Here is a 21,068-nt window from a genome sequence, read left to right as displayed (position 1 = left end):
TTACCTGGTATTCGAGGTATTAAATCCTTATAAAGTGAAGAATATGTGAAAAAATAATTCTCCATTCTAAAGCTTAGATGTGCCATTTTCAATACATAAAGAATATGAACTTAAATTGCCGAATGTACTACGTGTAAATAAGAATTTTCAAGCTTATTATAGTATTAAAGTAATTACATAACGTTATAATCAGGGCGATTTTATAAATATAATCACCAAAATTATATAATTTCAGTTATACTGTGTAACGATTGCCTTGTTTATTACACAAATAATACGTAAATTATGATAAAATTCAAGTTTATGTATCGCCATTTTTTCCTTTTATTATACACATTAAATCTAGTTTTTGTAGTTTTTTAAATGTCATAAATTCTAATTGTATTATTACTTTTAATATATAATAATAAATTTTATTTATTTATTGTCTTTATTTTAAAAAAAATTGATTTATCAGAGCTTGTTAATAACCTTTTTCTGTATACAAATTAGCTTATATTTTGTCTATATATATATTTGATTTAAAAAAATCATGTCTTTCGTCATAATTCAGCAACCGTATAATTTAATATTTTCTAATTGAACGGATTAAAGTACAGTACAATCAGTTAAACGTGTAATTAGTATGATTTATATATTCTCTCTCCAATAAAACTACTTATTCTGTTTTTATCAGTTATTTTTTTTTAAATACAAATAAACGTGCGAGTGGGATATTTTCTTGCGTAATAAAGACGTGTTTTAATGAAAATAACATTTATTATTGTTAATTTTTTTCCTCCTCCTTTTTTTGTCCCCTCCCCAAAAGGAAGAAGGTAAAGACCATTTCATTGAGAAAACCCTAGACTAAACAAATTTCCTTTAGAATATCGGTGCATTGTGTTTTCGAAACGTGCACCTTTTTTCTGTACTGTAAACAACCTGCTTTACCCTCCCACTTCAGTTAACGAGGTCAAGTAAGACTGCTTTTGATCAATCCGTTTCTCGTAAACAAAACAAAATTTGCAAAGTATTCTCACTCCTCCAACTCTCCTCCTTCCTCTCTTCCTATCAGAAATCCCGTTTAATTCGTTAATTTTTAATAATTCGAGATCTATTTCGGAAAAAAAATAGTGTCATACGACGCCGGTTAAACAGTAGAAAACAACTTTGTTTTTTTTTCTCTTCCCTTCTTCGAGTAGCGAAGTTATAACATAGGAAGTTGCGAAGCATGCTGTGACCTTGTTCCTGTTGTCTTATGTAACATCTCCCTGCACTTGGTGAAGCCGAGTACGTGTACGACGCAGATTTGTTGACACTACTTTTTCCTTTGTAAACTAATAACCGCTTCAGTTTAGTTTATTTATCCAGAAAACAGTACTTTAGCGGTAATTTCCGAAAAGACACGTGGGTTTTTTTTTCTTCTTACGTGGCTCAAAGGTCGTTTCTAACAATGAGAAATTTATCGTTTGATCAGAAAAACACGAGTGTTAAGTGTTTGTATACCAGAAAACCATTGTTTAAATTATACATTTTAAAATTTTAAATGGTTTTTTTTTCTTTTTTTAAGGTTGCGTATAAGAGAGAAAAATACAAAACGGTTAAGAAACAACGCCCTGTTGGCATTTTTGTTGGTAGCTTCAGCGTGTCCGGTCGTCCCATATCGATCAGTTCGGGGCGGAGTTTTCCCCGTCTATCACCATAGTAACAAGCCCTTTAGAGTTTGTTTATTCGTGTTTGCGTTAGATTTCGGTCCCCCTTGCGTCCACGTTAATGGTTGCATCGGCATACCCACAAAGCGTCGAATTCGTAGGGAAATCGATAATTTTCGTGCATCGGGGCGGATGTGCACAATACGTTTATACGTGTTGAAGGTGAAGGCTGCGATCTTCACCCTGGCCATAAATCACTAGTTTCTCTCTTTCCTCGGCTTGCGTGTTTCAAGGTCGATGTAGAGTGCACATGTTTGCTTTTTAGCGTTTACGTTTGGAGGTGATCGGAAACGAATATTCTTTCGTGAAATCCCGCCGTTTTCATCGTTATTGCTCTTCTATCGTCGACGAAACCTTCACGTGTCCTTCGCTTGTATTTTAACAATTACTGTTCGCTTATTTGTTTTTACGTTTTTTAACGCGGCACTCGCCAGACTCTCCACATTTCCAGCTCGTATTTTACTAAAGCTGAAGTGATTTTTACTAAAATTAAGCCTTTTTTTTAAAGTCCGTTATATTATTTAACTTATATTAAACGTTCATAAAATATATGCCACGTCTTACGTTTTATCCAGTTTTTAAGGCGAAACGGTATTCTCAGACGGTATTAATTTCTGCATTTGTTACAAAAGCCTCGCGTGGAAAAAATATCTAAAATAAAAAAAAACAAGACCGGCGCTGCGTGGTTTTTAATGATTTGTTTATCTCCGTGCGACTTTAAACACTATGTTACTTAACACAGGTCACGTGGCAATCTCGTGCGCGGCATTTCTATTCTTAAAAGACGGGCCGACAACGTTATGTTGCCCATTTTGTTTCTACGAAACTCGTTCGGGAAGCCGGAAGCTCGGTCGCAAAAACAACAACAACAACAACAACAATGACGACGACGATGATGATGATGATACTCGGAAAGAAGAAGAAGAGGGGGGGACTCCCGATACAACGGAAAGTCGTACGGGGTCGTAAAGCTCTTCCCTTTGTCTCATATTTTGATATCTGGTTTTGCTAACCTGACGCACTTAACGGTTAAGTTACGAACCGGATCTGGATGACTGGCGTCATCAATCCTGATATGGAGTTGTAGTTAGTGGCTTGATATTGAACTATTGCCAACATCTCAATACTTTGTTGTCTCGCTTCTGGACTATTGCCATAATTTCGCTGTGAGAAGAATGTCTGCACAATAAGCGCGTGCTCTTTCCCTCTAGAAAAATAACCATTTTGGCGGACTTTCCCCCCCTCTCTTTCTGGTTTGTTTGTCTGTTTGCCACGTAATAAACGCGAATTCGGTGTTTTTTTTTGTGTATCTAATTTATGGAAAAAATGTGCACCTTTTTTTTTTAAATTTTAACTAATTATATCGTGTTTTTTCCGATTGCATAATATGCCGTAACTTGTTTTACGTCTATGCTAATGAATTTAATGAATGCGTCGTGTATTTTTGGTAGAATATTGTGCAAGCCACTTCGGTGCGTTAACAAATTCTGTAAATTAATAAATTTGTGTGTATCAGTATGTTCTCGTGGCTCTTAAAAAGTATGTATCAAGAGCTTTTAAGCGATTATAAAAACGTAAAGTGCATTATTTTTATGCTTTTTAGAACTAGTTGCGTAATTTAGAAACGTTCTACTGTGTGTTTTAGCCGTGTTTTTAAACAGTTATTACATATTATTCACAGCAGATGGCGTTATTGTGTTCAAGTATTTCACGTGAATGGAAGATATTTTCAAATTTTATTGGATTTTTAAAACGTTTCCAGTCCATTGATTTGAATTTGAATACATTTTCCTCCCCCTCCTCCCGTATGCTAATTGGCTGTCACGTTAATTATGACGTATCGTTCGGGTGTTTTATAAAAATAGCTCTCAACAAATGAGACGATGCTCTTTTGACACGTGTTTAAATAGTTGAAACGTTTGTAAACAATGGAAAAATAGGAAAGAGCAGTTGTTTGTTAAGATCAAAGGATAAATATTTATCATGAAGATAGATGAAAGATGTTTAAAAAAAAATTGGTCACATATAGTTTAATTAGTCAGAAATGTTATTAAAAATAAAATAATTATTTTAAAGTATTTTCACTTCAGTTCATTTATTTAAAAAGTCTAATATAAATCCAAGTAATGTATCTAAATAGGAAATTATGTATTCGGTTCCGTCGGAGAGAATGGAAACTGCGCCCTATGTTCTTTGGTTAGATGCCAAATGCTCAAATTATTTAAGTTAGAATTTCTTTCAAAATTCTAGATGATAAAACATTGAGTGATGATATCTTTTTCAATTTTTTCTTTTTTGAAAAATCCCTCTGAAAAAAATTGAATAATGTCTTTACAAAAGTGGAATTATATAACAAATTGAAGATTAAATGAACTATAGTTGTTAATAAACAAAGTTACACCGTTGATCCTTGTAAATTAGTAATTGTAGTTAATGTGATGAAGATAAACCTTTTACTGAAATTATATTTTATTAATAAATAAAAATATAATAGTGTTTGTGAAGTAATATATTGTATATTATACTATTCAATTTGTATTTTTTTAAATACATTAGTGAATAGATTAAAAATAATGACATTTTTCTAAGATGTGAACTTGCGGAAAGAGTTTGCAGAATACACGTTTAAGAATCGTCGAACATATAAAAATAATCTTTTTAAAAATTACACTGTATTTTAAAATCTACATATTGTTGATATAAAATAGATTTATTTAACAGAAAGCACTCTTGTACCATTTACATTTAACTCTTAGGTTAGGTAGGTTAGAATCTATTTTGTATCATCATGTGTAGTTTAGAGACCAATTTGTATAAGTATTTCTAATTTCTGTTATCATGTTAGGATCTATATATCACATATCAGAAATATGTGAGAGCCGCATCCCGTATTGGAACAGTATTTTATATATAACTTATATATTATATATAGAGGAATAGCACAAAATCAGAACCCTACCCCGAAGTAATAAGGGGTATGGCTAGAGTTTAGGAGCCACAATAAGAGTCTAGAAGAGCTGCAGTTTGGCCACTTCAGGTATATCATATGAGTTGTGTATTGTGGCATAGATCTGTATTTCTACAAATCTCTGTTCTTTCTTTAGTGACCACTTCTATATGATTTCGGTGTCTACTTTGACCCCTTTCAAATGAATATCTGATGATAATCTTTGGGTTAAAGGTGGCCAACACACAATGCTATCTAAAGCACTTTTTTCTTTTATACTAGTGATTGAGGAATCATTGAAACTGTGTTTATTGTCCATAGGTATCATAATTGGAATAATTCCTCTATTTTTTAAATCCATATTATAAAAATGAAATTATATTATTTCTTTGAATATTCTTAACATGAAACAATTGATTTTAATTATATAATTTGCTTATTTATAAACAGACATAATTTATAATTAAATTATAATAATTGATTTTAATATTAAAACATACCACGAATGGTCTTTCATTGTATGATAGAATTTGTAAAACATTTCTAATGTTAAAAGATATTAAATAAATAATATATAATTTGAATTGCAATTCATTGTGTCAATAATTTCTAAAAAGATGAGGAAGTTCAGAAACATTAAAAACAAATCCGTAAGAGGAAAAATATAAGTGAGAATAGAATTTTCATAATAGAGTTAATTAAAATATTAAAACATTGTAAATTTTCTAATAAACATCATCATTAATTGTTAATTATTAATTTATTACTATTATTATTAATATAAATAAACAATATTATTAATTGCTTCAGTTACTCAGTTCTGGAAATAAATGTAATTATATTATATGACATTGCTTTACATTATTTCTTTGGAAAATGCATAGTATAGTTTATTTGAATGAATACTTTCTTATATTATATTGAATTTGATGCAATATATTGGTTTCATTGAACATTTTATTTTAATGAGAACTGAACATAAATTGTTTTTAGTTGTCATCATAATCAAAATTATACATTGTTCTAATGTTAGACATATATATTTAAGTTAAATTCTTATTTCAATTTAAAAATATATTACCTTGCATTCTACACAATTAAACTTTTCAAAAGATAAATATATTACATTTTATAATGATAATGATGATGATAATATCAAATTTAAAGTAATTTTTGAGGAGAAATTCAATTTAAAATATCTCATGATAAAGTAATAGTTATTTCAAAAGATATATATATATATACACATTATACATTATATATATATATATATATATATATATAATGTATATTTAAAGGAAGAGTTTTAGCTGTGAAATATTTTAACAGATAAGAAAAGTAGAATTTTCAAATACAAAGAGTTAATACGAGATGGCGCCTAACGCTTACCTCTAGAGCAAAATTGGTACGTAATTCATTTAGCAATTAGCCTTAAACTAGCCCGATAGAGTTTCGGCATTTGGTTGGTGTCTAGTCTTACAAAGAGTTTTTAGTGATTGCTGAATAGTTTTTACTTTGTTACATTATCTATATTTACATAATTATATTGGTGTTTGTGAGTGACTCCATAGATGTATTCTTAATTTTGCATGCTATTCATTCTAAGAAGTCTGTTTTTATTAAAGATTAAATGTTTTTTGCTATGTAAATGCTCAATGATCAAACTTGCAGAAAGTTTGCAAAATATTCTGCAGTTTATATATGCAATTTTCTGGATTTAAATTGCTAATTTAAATCCAGAACAGTTCCCATTCCCTGAACACTGAAAGTTCAGTCGTGGGTTTGTGCCTTGTCTAGACGGACTGGCCATGTGGAGTTTTCTGGGTTTTCTCCATGTCTGTAATGCCTGAATAGGAGACAGTTGCCTTTAAAAGACACCTTAAAGGCATTATTCCCCATGTTTAGCAATTTGTTCTATTTATAATTCAAACGTTTGAAATGGCAGTTCTTAATTTGATATGTATTTAGTCTTCAGATCTAAAGATTAGACATTATTTGCCTCAAAAAAACATTTTATCTTTGATAAAAATGATCTTAAAATATATAGTGTATAGCAGGGGTGGCCAACAAGTCGATCACGATCGATTGGTCGATCGCCAAGCCAATTTTGGTCGATCGCTAGCGATGTCTTGACTTAATGTATTATATTTGTATGCATGCAACTGTATGCATGCAGTTATGACTCGACTCATAAGCAGTGAGTGCACTTCATACTGAAACAGTGTATAAACATAGTATGTATTTCACACTTCCCCTTCCCCACTTAGACTATGCCTATGACAACAAGTCGATCGCGACACATTTTTACGATAAAAAGTAGATCTTATGTGCACAAAAGTTGGCCACCCCTGGTGTATAGCATTGAGAATAAATAATTATATTGTCTTAATTAAGATAATGAAAATATTACTGGTAAAATGTTATCTTCTGTTCATCATGTAAAGAGAATTCATTGTTTAAAAAAATATATTGTTTTAAATACAGTAGAATTTATTGACTGAGATATAAAAACATTTGAATGATATTATAGTTTATGCATTTCGATAACTGTATACTTTCTTTATAAAGATCCATTTAAGGAATTGAAATTAAAAAACTAAAGTTAGGATCTCTCAAAACATTATAAGATATTGATTTTACATTGACTAAATTAAAAACGTACTATTCGGTGTTTTCTTAATGATTAACCAATATAGCTAGAACTATTTTTCATTGAATCTAGATGAGGAGTTTTAAGTAAAAAAAGAAAATTTAAAAAAGGTTTCCATGACTACAAAAAAACTACTTAGTTACTATGACTAATGAACAGACTTATTACACACCCAGCCTATTTAATTAACTTAACCAAAATGCATTTCAGCCTTACCAACCCTTATCAATCATCATCATATATTCTGTTTCTTGTATGCCATCCAATTGATAAGGGCCAGTAAGACCGAAATGCATTTTGGTTAAGTTAATTATATAGGCTGGGTGTGTAATAAGTCTGTTCATTAGTCATAGTAACTAATAATACAGGCAAGAAGCTTTTTAATATATTGTTTCCATGACTATTTCATTTATTTCTTAAAAAGTTAAAAGACTGTTTTAAGTCTTCTTTCTCTTTTCTCATCCAGGCCTAACAATAATTAGAGTCTAAACAGTTATCAAGACTTTTGCTTTCATTCTAGAATTTGGAAATACAGAATGACAAAAATTAATCCAGTTTTTATTTGATGATTTATGAACTTATCCAATTTAAATTGTTTTTCTTGGAACAAAATTTCTTTTTGAGAAAATCAGTTTTAATTGGATTTATGTTTGAGGAGCTTCCTTACATGTTTCCTTATCTTCTAGAAACTTAAATTATGTTATAGGATTTTAAAAGTTTAAAAAAAACAGAGTATTATTATTCTCATAAGAAAATGATTTTTACTTTGTGCTTTCATCAATGCATTTTTTTAATGTTTTCAATTAGATGTGTTTTTGAACTTTAGATAAACTGTGTGAAATTAGGAAAATTGTTAAATTCTTCTATTTAAAATACAGTTCCATTCCAGATCTTAAAATAAGTCAAAATTATCTAAAAATGATAATGACTCTTGTAAACTACTATTAGTAATATGTGGTTTTAATAATTAAATTAAAAATATTATATAAATTTAAGTAATGAAACATTGATATAAACATAATCAGCTTAATTTATTACATAATAAAATATTTAAAAAGAATTCTTGATAAAAATATTACAGTTCACTCTTTTTCTAATCTGGCTTCTCAGTTATCTGACATAATCCCCAGTGTAATTGCCTACATGCTTATGTTTCCACGAAAATGTTAGTCATGTTACACATCCTGTCTTCCTATTTACTTGGGTTTTATGTTAATTGCATGTCATCACACTATTATTTGTCGTCTTGCCTCCAAAAAGAATAGTCATTCCTTGCCTTTTGGCAGGCCTATATACACATGGTAGTCTGGAACTCTTGCTAATTTAGCACTATCCTGTGTAAGGAATGGTTGGATTAGCAAGAGTATAGTGCAGCAATGGCAACCCATGACCTGTGTAACAATTTTAAGGTATCTGTATTGAATGTTTAGAAAGTACCGTGTTAGGTTTTTATAAATTATACAAAGTTTTAAAAACCTTTCAAATATTTTTTTATATATAATGTAAAAGCAAGACATTAAGCAAGATCCTAAAGCTGTTGTAAAAGTCTTGAAGGGCACTAATTATGAACCTCGGATAGAAAAATTATATCTAAACTGATTTATATCAAATAAGCAGCAACAGATTTCCCATTCATTGAAACATTTGGTCGTATTATAATCACATTTTCTTTTCACTTATATAGAATTTATTATTATTTTTCTGATGTAAATTAAAAAGTTACATCAAGTAAAATTTGTAAGCATATTACATTACTTTTTAATTACTCAAATTAAATGTTTGATATGCAATTTGATATTTCAAATTCAATTTTGACCTACCTTCGGAAAAGGTCCTCTGTCACTGGTGTAGTGTATTTAAGAGGAGCGTAAGGACAGCGCATTTTCTGTTATATCACATACTGCTATTGATTTATAATTCTAAATTTTTCTAGTTTATTTTTATAAATAGCAATTTTATTTTATGTTGTTTGGTATTTTTTATATCAAATTCATTTTAAAAAAATAAGTAAAAGTAATTATCAGTTATTTATGTAATATTCATAGCACGGTAATAGTTGTAAGGATAGAATTAACTTCAATGTTGTCACTTTTGTATTTCTTTCATAATACAGTAATTATTTGTAGAATTTCAGAATTCAAATTTCTGAGTAAATTTTTAATCAAAGATTTTTATATTAGAAGTTTATTACAGTAAATTACAACTTGTACAGTTTAATTTAATACGTATGATTTCATTAGTATATTAAGTTTTAAATATGCAATTCTCTTATCTTTATTTTTTTTTCTTTTATAGTTGTATGTTCCGATTTCCAAGTACTAATATAAAAATAATGTTCCAATCTTTGGTTGACGAGACCAATTCACCAGTCCATCCTCACCTCCCCGAATCCCCAAGGCACAAGCCTATGGCACCATTAAAAATCAACATACCAGAACTAGAATCAAATTTCATTAGTCCCGTTCCTTCACCGACCGGCACTATCAGGTATTTCTTTTATTATATTTTTTCATATATTAATACAATGTATAATATAGTAATAAATTGAAATATTTGAAATATCTAAAGTAGTTTTAAATTTACAAAATTACTTGATATGAGTATAGCGTATGCCACAATGCAAGGTATATATTATACGATGTCTGAATTTAAAAGTTTTCTGTATACTTAAAATTTTCATTTTGGACAGAATGTAGATAATTTAAATATATTCAATTGTCTATATTTATACACTTTGATAAAAATTAGGAATATAATTGAAGAATTCACATGTAAAAGATGGTAAGTGCATTCCCATTAGTACGTTATAACACTGATGTTCACAAAATAACACTTTTCTTACTTATTCCAGAAATGTTCCATTTATAGACATTCGAAAAACCTTTGAATGTCTGATAAATGACTTTTTACTTGAAGAAGGCTTCCAAATGCAACCAAAAGCATTTGTAATTCAGAATAAACATTGCTGGAATTAGTAAGAAAGGTGTTATTTTGTGCTTATCATTGTTAATTGAATAGTTCCAGTTTATTAACAGTATATTACAATACATGCTAACAACTAAGCAGCAATATATTCAATTTAAATATTATATGAACTTTTTACTATAACATGTACTTTTATTCTGATTAAAGAAAATTTCTCCAGATGTTTAATTTTCCATTTTCTCTAAACTTTCATTATGATGCTTACCTGAATCCTTCAATTATTGACTGAAAAACACCACTATAATCATTTTCTCTATTCATATAAAGTCAAATTCTCTGCATAGATTTGTATATCTAATGATTCTTTTGATATTTATAAGTCAAATTTATCTGGAACTTATTGATAAAATATTTCAATTTGGTTTTATTCCTGATATTTAATGTATAAAATTAAATATTTTTACAGATTAAAATATTCTGTTGTTTGCTTTTCATTACTAAATTAATTTAGTATTATTTGTATATTATTCTTTAGAAAAGTTCTTGTCCATATGGTTTTGTCTAAACTTGAAGTTTATATTCCAGATTTTCAAAGAACAATTTTTAACACACAATTAAATATCAATAATATTATTTGTGACCTTTGTTACTTCAGTTTATAAAATTACACTACGATAGAAAAGCAACAAAAAACAAAGATTTTTCTTATTAAGTTTGAACAATTTCACTGCATTGCCTTCATCAGAGACAACAACTTCCATACAAAAAAAAAATGAAATAAATAGAACAAATAATTTATAGAACAATATAATTGTTTGTTCTACTTATTTTCTTTATGTATAAGTATTTTCTGATGAAGGCAGTCTGTTTAAAATGTTACAATAAAAATACTTTTGCGGGTTTTTTATCATAAAGTATAACTTACATTACGATAGATGAATTTAGTGTATAAAGGTGCCATTGTTACAAATTTTCATGAAATAGTTAGCTTCGGATTTATAACTGGAGTTTTTTTTTTAACTGTTATATTTAACGTTATTGTCTTTAAATAAAATATGTACATTCAAACAAATACTCACGTAGATATAACCTCATTAAAGTATAATAAAAACAATGAATATTACATGAAAATTACACTAGAACTTTAATAAAAGTATCGACTAAAAGGTACTGATTTGTGTGAATGAATAGTGAATTAATAGGTGATCACAAGTAACATTCTTGATTCTGAAATAAATATTATATTTTTATATCATTTAAATTAGGGACTTAAATTAATATTAGCTTAATTACCATATGAATAAAAGTAAGGAGAAGGGAAGAAAAGAAAAGAAAAAAGTCTACGACAATTCTGGCTTTTTGTCTAATAAATTAATTAATTAAGCAAATTTGAATATCCATGAATATATGTACAAAAAGAAATACATATTTGACAAAATTTTTATCATTTTAAAGATTATATTTTGACTTTAAAAAAGTGCTTTATTTGGAGTTTTCATTATTTAAGAATGAAAATTATTTTACGAACGACACCACTTACTAACCATAAATGGAAATATATTGTGGTTTTTTAAATGATTTAAATTTGTCGACCTTAACAGATATATAAATTATTAGTATACAAATATGATAAAGCAGTGTTAAGTAAGTATAACTTTAAGTAAAGATGTAATTAAAAAATTACTTTTGCTTACTTTTTCAGTTAATGCTACTTGCCAATATTTTATAAATTAATTTAAATTAAATTAATTTTTGCAAATAATTTATTTTCAACTAATTAGAAAAAGTACTGTGCAGTTTTAGAATGTATAATACTTGAAACCTAAATATCCAAATTCTCTTTTAATTTCGAATGCAATGTAAACTGAAGAAGTTAGAATAAGTGGGCAAAAGCAATTTTCCATTAATATTTTAATCAGTTTTAAAATATATATATATATATATTATAAAGAAAACAGTAAAAAAGTATAATTATTTTTTAACAAAACACTGAAAATACAATAAACTAGGTGTGTTACATTAGAAATAGAGAGATGATACGAAGATGACTTCGAATAAATGACATTAGTAAGATTTCTGCAAATGAATCCATTATAAAAAGGGCTATTTTAGAGATGTTTCTTAATTAGTGTTCTGGTTGTGCAAATACACTTTCTGGAATAGTAGATTTATTGATAATTCTATCAAGATAACATCTTTAGGATGAATTTCAATGGAGAGCCATCAGAAGATTGGAGGCAGGCCAAAGTCAGATGGATATAGTATGTAAGTCTTTCTTTTTTTGCACATATTATGGATGCAATTTCAGAGTAAACATTTAGCTTCTCAAAGATATAGCCAAAGAAAGCCTTGAATTACAATTTCTGTTGACATTCATGGCTCAGAGAAACAACCCATCTATCTCCACACAGCTACAGTCTGCCTATAGTAACAGGTAAAGTGGCATGAAGACATTGAGTCAGGAGAGTGTTGAATGCTGATGTAGGGGAGAAGTCATCCGAGTGTTTGCCCATACATAATAATTGATTTATTTTGGAATATTTTGTTGTTAATTGACATTTATTGAACATACAATTGCACAAATGGGGAAAGGGAGGCAATGGTAATGGTGAATTGTACACAGAAGAGGGATGTGAGTAAAAAATGAAGCAAAATCTGTTGTTGCAATATGTGCACCCCACCTAAGCTAGTATTTGCCTCCACTGTGTGCTGATGACTTCACCAAGAGGTCTGTATGCTAGGCAATCGAAAGTTTGCCTCTCTCTTAACCTCAATACAATGTCAAGTTATTCTTAAGAAATAAATAATAATGCTACTTTAGTAGAGCATACTTTACACTTATTTATGGTTATGTACAACCCTCTTTTCAAACTTTGTTTAAAGACGATAATTTAAAATTTTATTTTTTATTCTTTAGAATGTATTTTGAAGTTTAAATCTTTGTTATATGGAATTTAATATTTCTGTCTGTGAAGATGAATTGTAAAGCTTTAGTGCTGAAAAGTGAATATTTAGTCAATTTCTTACATGCATGTAAGACAAATATTCTTGTACTGCCGTCAATGCAATAACTTTTCTTTATGTGACCATAAATTTAAGACAGTGAATATCAAAAATAGAATAACTGAGTATCGAAACTAGAATTTTCTACAAAATATAGCATACACTTTAAACTTCCACACCTTTAACAGCTCTAATAGCATGCACGCCAATATTTTCAATCATTTTAGATGGCCGTCATCAGGCAAACCAAACTACAAAATGGAACATTGTATATAGAATGTGTAAGAAAGAGCACCTATTTTATAAACTCAAATGCAAGAACACAAATCTTCTAAGATCATATAGAATATTATTATATGAAGTTGTTTAATAGGAGAAAACCTGGGAGAGTCAACACTCATTAATTCTAATTATGTTTCATTTGTGTTTATGTTAAAAATGTTTGTTATATTTTGTTTTATTTTACACGATCTTGAGAATTTTGTTCTTATATTTGGGATTGTAAAATATGGATTCTTTCTCTTATATTCAATATACATCTTGTACAATGTTCTATTTTGTAGTTTGGTTCACTTGATACTGGTTTAGTGTATGATATTAAAGCTGCTTATTTCTGGAAATTTAGAGGTGCATGCAGGCCCTATAAGAGGAGGTGCGCCTGGGGTCCATGAGCTTTAGGGACCTATCAGACAGGAAAAAAAATTTTTTTAATTGCATTTCTGATTATTTTTTTCCAAATAATGAAATAATGTTTGCCATGAGCTAATGTTTATACTCAATGACATTGAAGTAGAAAAATAATTGTTGTTGTTTATTTTTTGTATAAGCAGGGTCTTTAAAAGGGAAGCCCTGGGGTATGAATATATTTTTCATATCAAAAGTGCAAATGTATGCCTGAGTTTAGTATTTGAGTTAGCAAAGGAATGAACTACAGTCTAAAATATAGTTAATACTTTTTCATAAGGGTAGAGTTTATAAATAATTTAAAACGAGTGTAATAAATAGAATTACACTTAAGTTAAAATAAACAAATTACCATTATCCAGAGAAGTGAAAGGAATTTGACTAAATGTAAGCTGAAAATTAGGTACGTGTATGACAGAAATTGCATTTTTTTATTGGATCTTTAATTGATCAAAGTCTTTTAATCATAATAATTATATATAACTCGAAGACACATTAATAAAATATTATACATTAAAAACTATTGAACATTTTTAATCTTGTGAATATTTCTGTAAAATACAATGGATGCATGTCTATACGAATACATGTAAATAAAACAATATTTATTAAGACAGAATAAAAAGAAAAATGATGAAATTCCGTACGAACAAAAGGAAACAATTATTTAATATACGTCCACATAATCACCAACTACCAAACGCAACAACATTTAATAAAATCACATGTAGTTTTCAAACCTGTTTGGCTTTCGTTACAATAATTTGAGCATTTCCAAGTATATTAGCTATTTAGATATATTTTTTAACTAGTTTGATTAGAGGATGATACAAGATCTTGACGAATGAATTTTTAATTTTTTGTTTACATATTATCTGTATCTAATGTTTATACTGTATATGCAATGAAACCATTTGATAACAATGATCCTATAAGTCTATTAGCCATTTCTATTGTTATTTTAAAGAATATGCTAAACTCTTTAGACCATGTTTACAATCGCTTTTTTTAGATTAAGTGAATACAAAATATTCTTCTGATTCTACATTTTTATCAAAATAATCAGTTAAAGTTTTAACAATGCATATAATTATTAGGATTAAAAGATTTGAAGCTGAAAGCTAGTTTATCTAAACTTAGTATAAGGAAAAACAAATAGCATTTAAGTCAATAATGTGAATTGTAATATAGTGAAAAGTAAACAGTTATCGTGATATCAAAGCAATATAAATAATTTGATAAATGCTAATCTCCATAATAAAATCAAAGAAAATTGTAGGAGGGAGGGGTGTGTAACAATTACTATTGATCAATCAGTCACCAGAATGAATAAATTCATAAAATTCGAAAATAATCGTGTGACTGGGCATAAATCTTCAGAATGTTTCAAAAATGCAAAGAGGAAGCATATAAGCAGGTGCAATAATTAATCTAATAGAAAGTATAATGCAAAAATTTTGTCATTTATTGACAAGACTATGTCTCTCCTCTAAAATTGCACTGCTGTCAAAGCTGCACACCTTAGAGGGTATGAAGGAGTACATGTCAGGAGTTGCAATTTGGCAGAGAGTATTTGATGCCCAAATCATGCGCACATAAAATAAACCAGACTTGTAGGTAGTCGGGGGACCGAGAACCAGGTCAAAAGAAAATACGAAATGCTGAGACTGTTTCTACAAACAAGTGTGAGTGCAAGATTTGTGCATGCATTTCTCGTGCTCTCCGAAACATACTCTCGTCCCAAAAATGGCTTTGCCATTTTACTTGTTTTAATTAAAAAATGTTATTTATCATAAAAAATCAATGTTTTATGGATTAGTTTAGAAGGTAAAAGTATTTTTTTTTTATAGTGCATAAATAAATAATCTGTATATCAATAAATTAGATATGATAGAAAATTTCTGATTACACTCTTAACCCGTCTTGATAACTATTACATGTTACAACACTATGAAAAGTTATTGAAAAAATAAAATATAAAACATTTTCAAATTATATATTAGGAGGGTTTTATTGTAATATTTCATAAAGATGATTTTGGTGCTTTCAATAAACTATTCATATTTGATATAAGTTTGCTAGGAAATTAAAAATAAAAAAGAATTATTCTTGTATTGGGTATTATAGAGAAATGATATGGTATCATTAGTTTAAAATACAAGTAAAATACCATTTAAATATTCAATAAATCAAACATATATAAAGTTAAAAATGTTTACAAAAATTTACAAATTTCAACATCTGAAGAGTTTTGTAACAGAAAACGTTCAAATTTCTTTATACTTGTATTCATTTAATATCAACATTTTGAACTTATAAATAAAAATATGTATGTACTCTTTATACATCTGATAACAATGATCCCACATGATACTATTCATTTTTATTGTTATTTTAGAAAAAAAAAAGGCCAATCTATAAACATGCATTTATAATGGCTTTTTCAGATTACTGTAATTGAATATAGATATTCCTTTGATTCTGCATCTTTATCGAAATAATCAGTTATAGTTTTTTTTATTGTTTCTAACTAAATACATTACGACAACAACTCATAACCCAATTTAATTAACTAACTCCAAATGATCTGCTGAATTATCAGGTTATTTTTTGGCTACATTGATGATTAATTACAAATTAATTTGACTAGTCAAGTTACATGTTTCGAATAGTGAAATTAATTAGTAACTAATCATTAACGTAGCCCAAAACTCGCCCAATAATTTGGAAGATTGTTTGGAGTTAGTTTTTAAGTCATTTTATTTAATAAACGTGTTGCTAATTGATTTTTTATATAAAACCATGTCCTACTATGAAAGTCGAATTTCAATTTTTCATAAGTAATAGTTGCTGTTTAATCAGACTTAAATACAATGCCATTTTAGCACCCTACAATGTTATCTTTATCATATTCCTCAATTATTTAGAAATCATTTAAGATTGACTTAATAAAATTAACTGAAATTTAAAGCTACATTGACTGTCATATAACATCAGGCTATATATCGGCAATAATTATAAACTACTGATGTATAGCCTGATGTTATACAGGCTTTATTGTGATGTATCGGGTTTCGTGAGATATTTATATTTGTATAAACTGAAATTTGCAATGAATGTAAGAAATTGATCTGTACAATAAGAATTTTAAGTGAATTTAAATTTTTAATTTTTCTGAAGCTCGCATTAGTTATTTTCATATTGCTATTTCTCAAAATTTTAAATGTTACATTCAACTTTGCTTAGTTTATCTCTAGTATCTTTATATAGTTGAGTTTGATACAATTGGTTTGGTTTTGATTATTAACTTACAGTTACGTTAATATTTGTTTTTGTTTCGATGTTTTTAATTACGGTGGTGTCTCATAGTTGGAATTTAATTCATTCCAGGAGGCCATTCAAACTCTGAATTGTTTAAAGTCCAAAGCAATTTTTCACTTTATAAATAATGGAAAATCGATTAATTTATTTCCAGATACTAAATAACACCTATTTCAATAAACTTAAAATGACAAATATACATAAATTAAGGTAAAAATATCACAATAAAATGCCCTAATAATAAATTAAAACATAAAAACAATAAATAAAATACATAAATACTGTTTCATAAAATAAAAATTGAATTAACTACTTGTATATCGCGAACTTCGGAATCTTAAACATTGCTACCGGGTTCACTATATGTGTGTAGCTTTCACACGTTGTGATAAGTTCCTTTTTCATTTCATACATACACATTACAACCTTCCTTTTAGACTTTGTTGCTTCCGTACACTTCTCGAATGCTACGGTTAATAAATAACAGTTATATTGTGTTCAACGGAAGGTTTTATCATATTATTAACAGCTGTCGTACTTAACATAGATGTGTAGTTTAATTATAACATTCAGTTATAAAGAACACAATCTCACAATATTTCTAATGTGATATTGTGTTCTTTGTTTAAATACTTATTTTAAACTAATTTTTCCACATTTTGTTTGAATAACATCAGGTTGTGAAATGTCTTCAGATAAAAAGTATATTGGACATATGCTTTATGAGTTTCAGAAAGGATATAACATCTTACAAACAATAAAAACAGTTTCAAATGTGTATGAGGAAGATGCTACTAAACTTCAAACATTAAAAGTAACGTTCAAGAAATTCTGAACTAATGGATACAAAACTTACAGGGTGTTTAAAAGCTGTGTTTAAAAATCAATGAACAACAAAAAATATACTGTATATAAGCAAACACGCCAAAAATAAAGTGATAAAAGCACAAGAAAGTACAAACGTCATACGAGAGCAAAAGACAACTTGGATGCACAACAGGTTGCCATTTGAGTGCAGTTTAAACTTCAAAGCATTATTCGAACTCTGAGGTGAATTTTCATCAAATTTAGATTGTGTGTGTGTGTCAAAATTTTAAATATACATCAAATTTTGACCCAACTGCCCATCTAATGAGAACTTTTTTAGAGATAATAGTACACTGAAAAATCATTTTAAATAGCTGTTTTTTCAAAAATATTAAAACGAACAAAACTTGTACTTTCTTTGGAGCTTCATATTTCAATCTGAAGTTATCAACTCATTTTTTCTCAATTTATCTTAAAAGGAAGAAGCAGTTTTTAAATTTTTATACCTTTCAAGATGAGTTATGAAACTTTGGAAGTACTAAAGTTGCAAAATTCAAGTTTATTTATTTATTCGAATGCTCTAGTAAAATAGAAGTGTTGTACAGTACATTTACAGCAGATGTAGACAACCTTTGTATAGAAAATGGGCAAACAGTACTGTTTTGATGTGAGAATAAGTCAAGCATTGGATTTTACGAAATTTCATGTAAAGGAAATTTTACATTTTTAAAGGAAATGAGGATGTTATACATAACTAATTTTCAAATTTAGTTCTTGTAGCCATATGGCTTTGGTTTACTGGACGTACAGACTTATTACACAGTATTTATGAAAAAAAATACTGTATGTTTAAGGATCTTGATAGTGCTTAAACCATAGAAAAAGTCAAGAGAGATCACATGCAATCAAGGTGTATTAGGTTGGCCATGCCTGATTTATAGATTAATTCTTTTCTTTTGAGTACAAATTTGTTTAATCTAAAATATTAAATATGATTAGTTAATTGCAAAAGTAAAACTTAATAAAACTATTGATAACGTAATCTTTTTAATTACAATTTATTCTAACTGAATTGTTTTGATTAATGGTATTGAAATTTTGTATATGACTTTTATATATACACTGTAATGAGATGCCATTTTTCTAATCTATATGTAAATAATTCAAAGCATAATTTTGCATAAAATCATAAATGCTAGAATTCATTTAACTTATACATAACTCAATTGTTTTTTCTTTTAATCTAATTTAGTGCTGCCAATTCATGTCCAGCAAGCCCAAGAGGTGGATCTCACCGGCGTAATATCGTATCTGATTTACAAATGGCAGCAGCTTATGCAGCAGCAGCAGCAAATATAGAAGACAAGCAAGAACAGAAGGCACCTATTACCGAAATAGGGCACAATAATAACGAAAACCCAAAAGATGACCAGAAACCGCCATTCTCGTATGCTCAGCTAATTGTACAGGCTATTTCGTCGGCACCAGAGAGGCAATTGACGTTAAGTGGAATTTACTCTTATATTACAAAGAATTATCCATATTATAGAACAGCTGATAAAGGCTGGCAAGTATGTATAATACCTATACCTATTTTTAAAAATATTTTAACCATTTCATTTATTAAATTATAAGTAGTAAAATTAGAATATTCTTCTTTGTCTACGAATCTTTCTCGTACTCGATCTGTTTAAAACATCGAGAAAGGAGTAATTTCGATATTGTTACAAAATAAAATTTGTTAACTTTTCGTAAGAAGAGATTTCATTGTTCAGTTTAAGGTGCTGTTTGTAAGTTTATATCTCATTTTAAATATATATTTTTATTGTTAGATTTTACTTTGGATTATGTAGAGCCATACCCTAATGATTAATTGTAGCATTATGTTTTATTAAAATTAAAATAAATTATTTAATTTATTGCTAATTTAAGTAATGATATGGCATTTCTTAGAAGGAAATTTTTAACGTCAATAATTAATTTGTAATAGTAATAGTCATTGAAATCATTAAAATATATCATATAGATAGATTTAACTAGAATCAAAATGAACATTTCATAACATTTATTTTTCCTTATATAGATGAATTATGTGGATAATCGATGTTATGGAATCAGGTGTTTTCGTAATTTCACAAAAAGCTTTACACGCCGAATTTCAAACGATAATGTCTATCTTGGAGATTTTTGAGATTTTTTACCGGTTATTTTTAAAATTAATTTATTAAATTTCGAAAATATCAAAAAAAATTATATTAAATTTATCACTTATACTAAAGGAAAATGGGCTAAGTTTGCTTATAATTTTAGCAATAATTAGTAATTTGTTTAGAATAACCATCCTTTTAAAATATGGGATGGCCATTCTAGATAAGATATAGACTGTTACGAAGAAAAGAATTGAAAGATTTTTCATATGAGAACAAGAATAATGTCATATGTTTTCTTGTTCATGTGAGAACAAGAAAATTTTTATAGTGGCTTGTTGAAGTAATACAGTAGAGTCCAGTACAATGCGCAAATAAAGCAAGCAACAACCCTCGAATTTTGTCGATCAAAGGTATACGTTTTTTTTTATAACTTATAGGCTAAGGTTTAAACTTCCATAAGTCGTGTGATAATGTAGGTTTCGATAACGCGATTTTCTATAACGTGTAACGAATCCCATGCGTTGTACGGGACTCTACTGTATTTAAGAATTATATTTAGGTATGATTTGACTTCTGTGTACGTGTGTAAATCTACATTGACTCTTCTCTCTCATCTACTTGTTGACAGAAAATGTTTATTTGAAGTAGAAAATAAAATGAAGTACATTCAAAAATAAATAATGAATATGTCATCAGAAATATTTGAAGTCTTAAAAAATTAAAATATATATATATATATCTAACATACATATGTTTGTATATATATCTAACATATATATATACAAACATCAAGATTTAAATTTGATGCCTTGTGATATATATATTACAAGGCATCAAATTTAAATCTTGATGTTTGTAGTGTAAAATGATAAGTAGAGAGTTGATTTTGG

The 21,068-nt window shown here is 28.2% G+C and overlaps 1 protein-coding gene across 2 annotated transcripts in view; it reads left to right on the top strand.

Moving 5' to 3' along the window:
- Nucleotides 1-21,068, top strand: part of LOC136978872 (forkhead box protein K1-like) — a 67,587-nt gene that overhangs the window by 37,794 nt on the left and 8,725 nt on the right. For both annotated transcript variants that reach the window (XM_067274694.1, XM_067274695.1), the window contains exons 2-3: nt 9,584-9,775; nt 19,281-19,599. In XM_067274694.1, the coding sequence (XP_067130795.1) occupies nt 9,584-9,775; nt 19,281-19,599 (511 nt within the window). The remainder of the gene's footprint in view (nt 1-9,583; nt 9,776-19,280; nt 19,600-21,068) is intronic.

Source organism: Centruroides vittatus, unplaced genomic scaffold (genome assembly GCF_030686945.1).
Source record: "Centruroides vittatus isolate TY-2023 unplaced genomic scaffold, ASM3068694v2 contig_559, whole genome shotgun sequence".
Lineage (NCBI taxonomy): Eukaryota > Metazoa > Arthropoda > Arachnida > Scorpiones > Buthidae > Centruroides > Centruroides vittatus.
The sequence above is the reverse complement of the archived record's forward strand: the minus strand, read 5'-3'. Positions and strand labels throughout refer to the sequence as shown.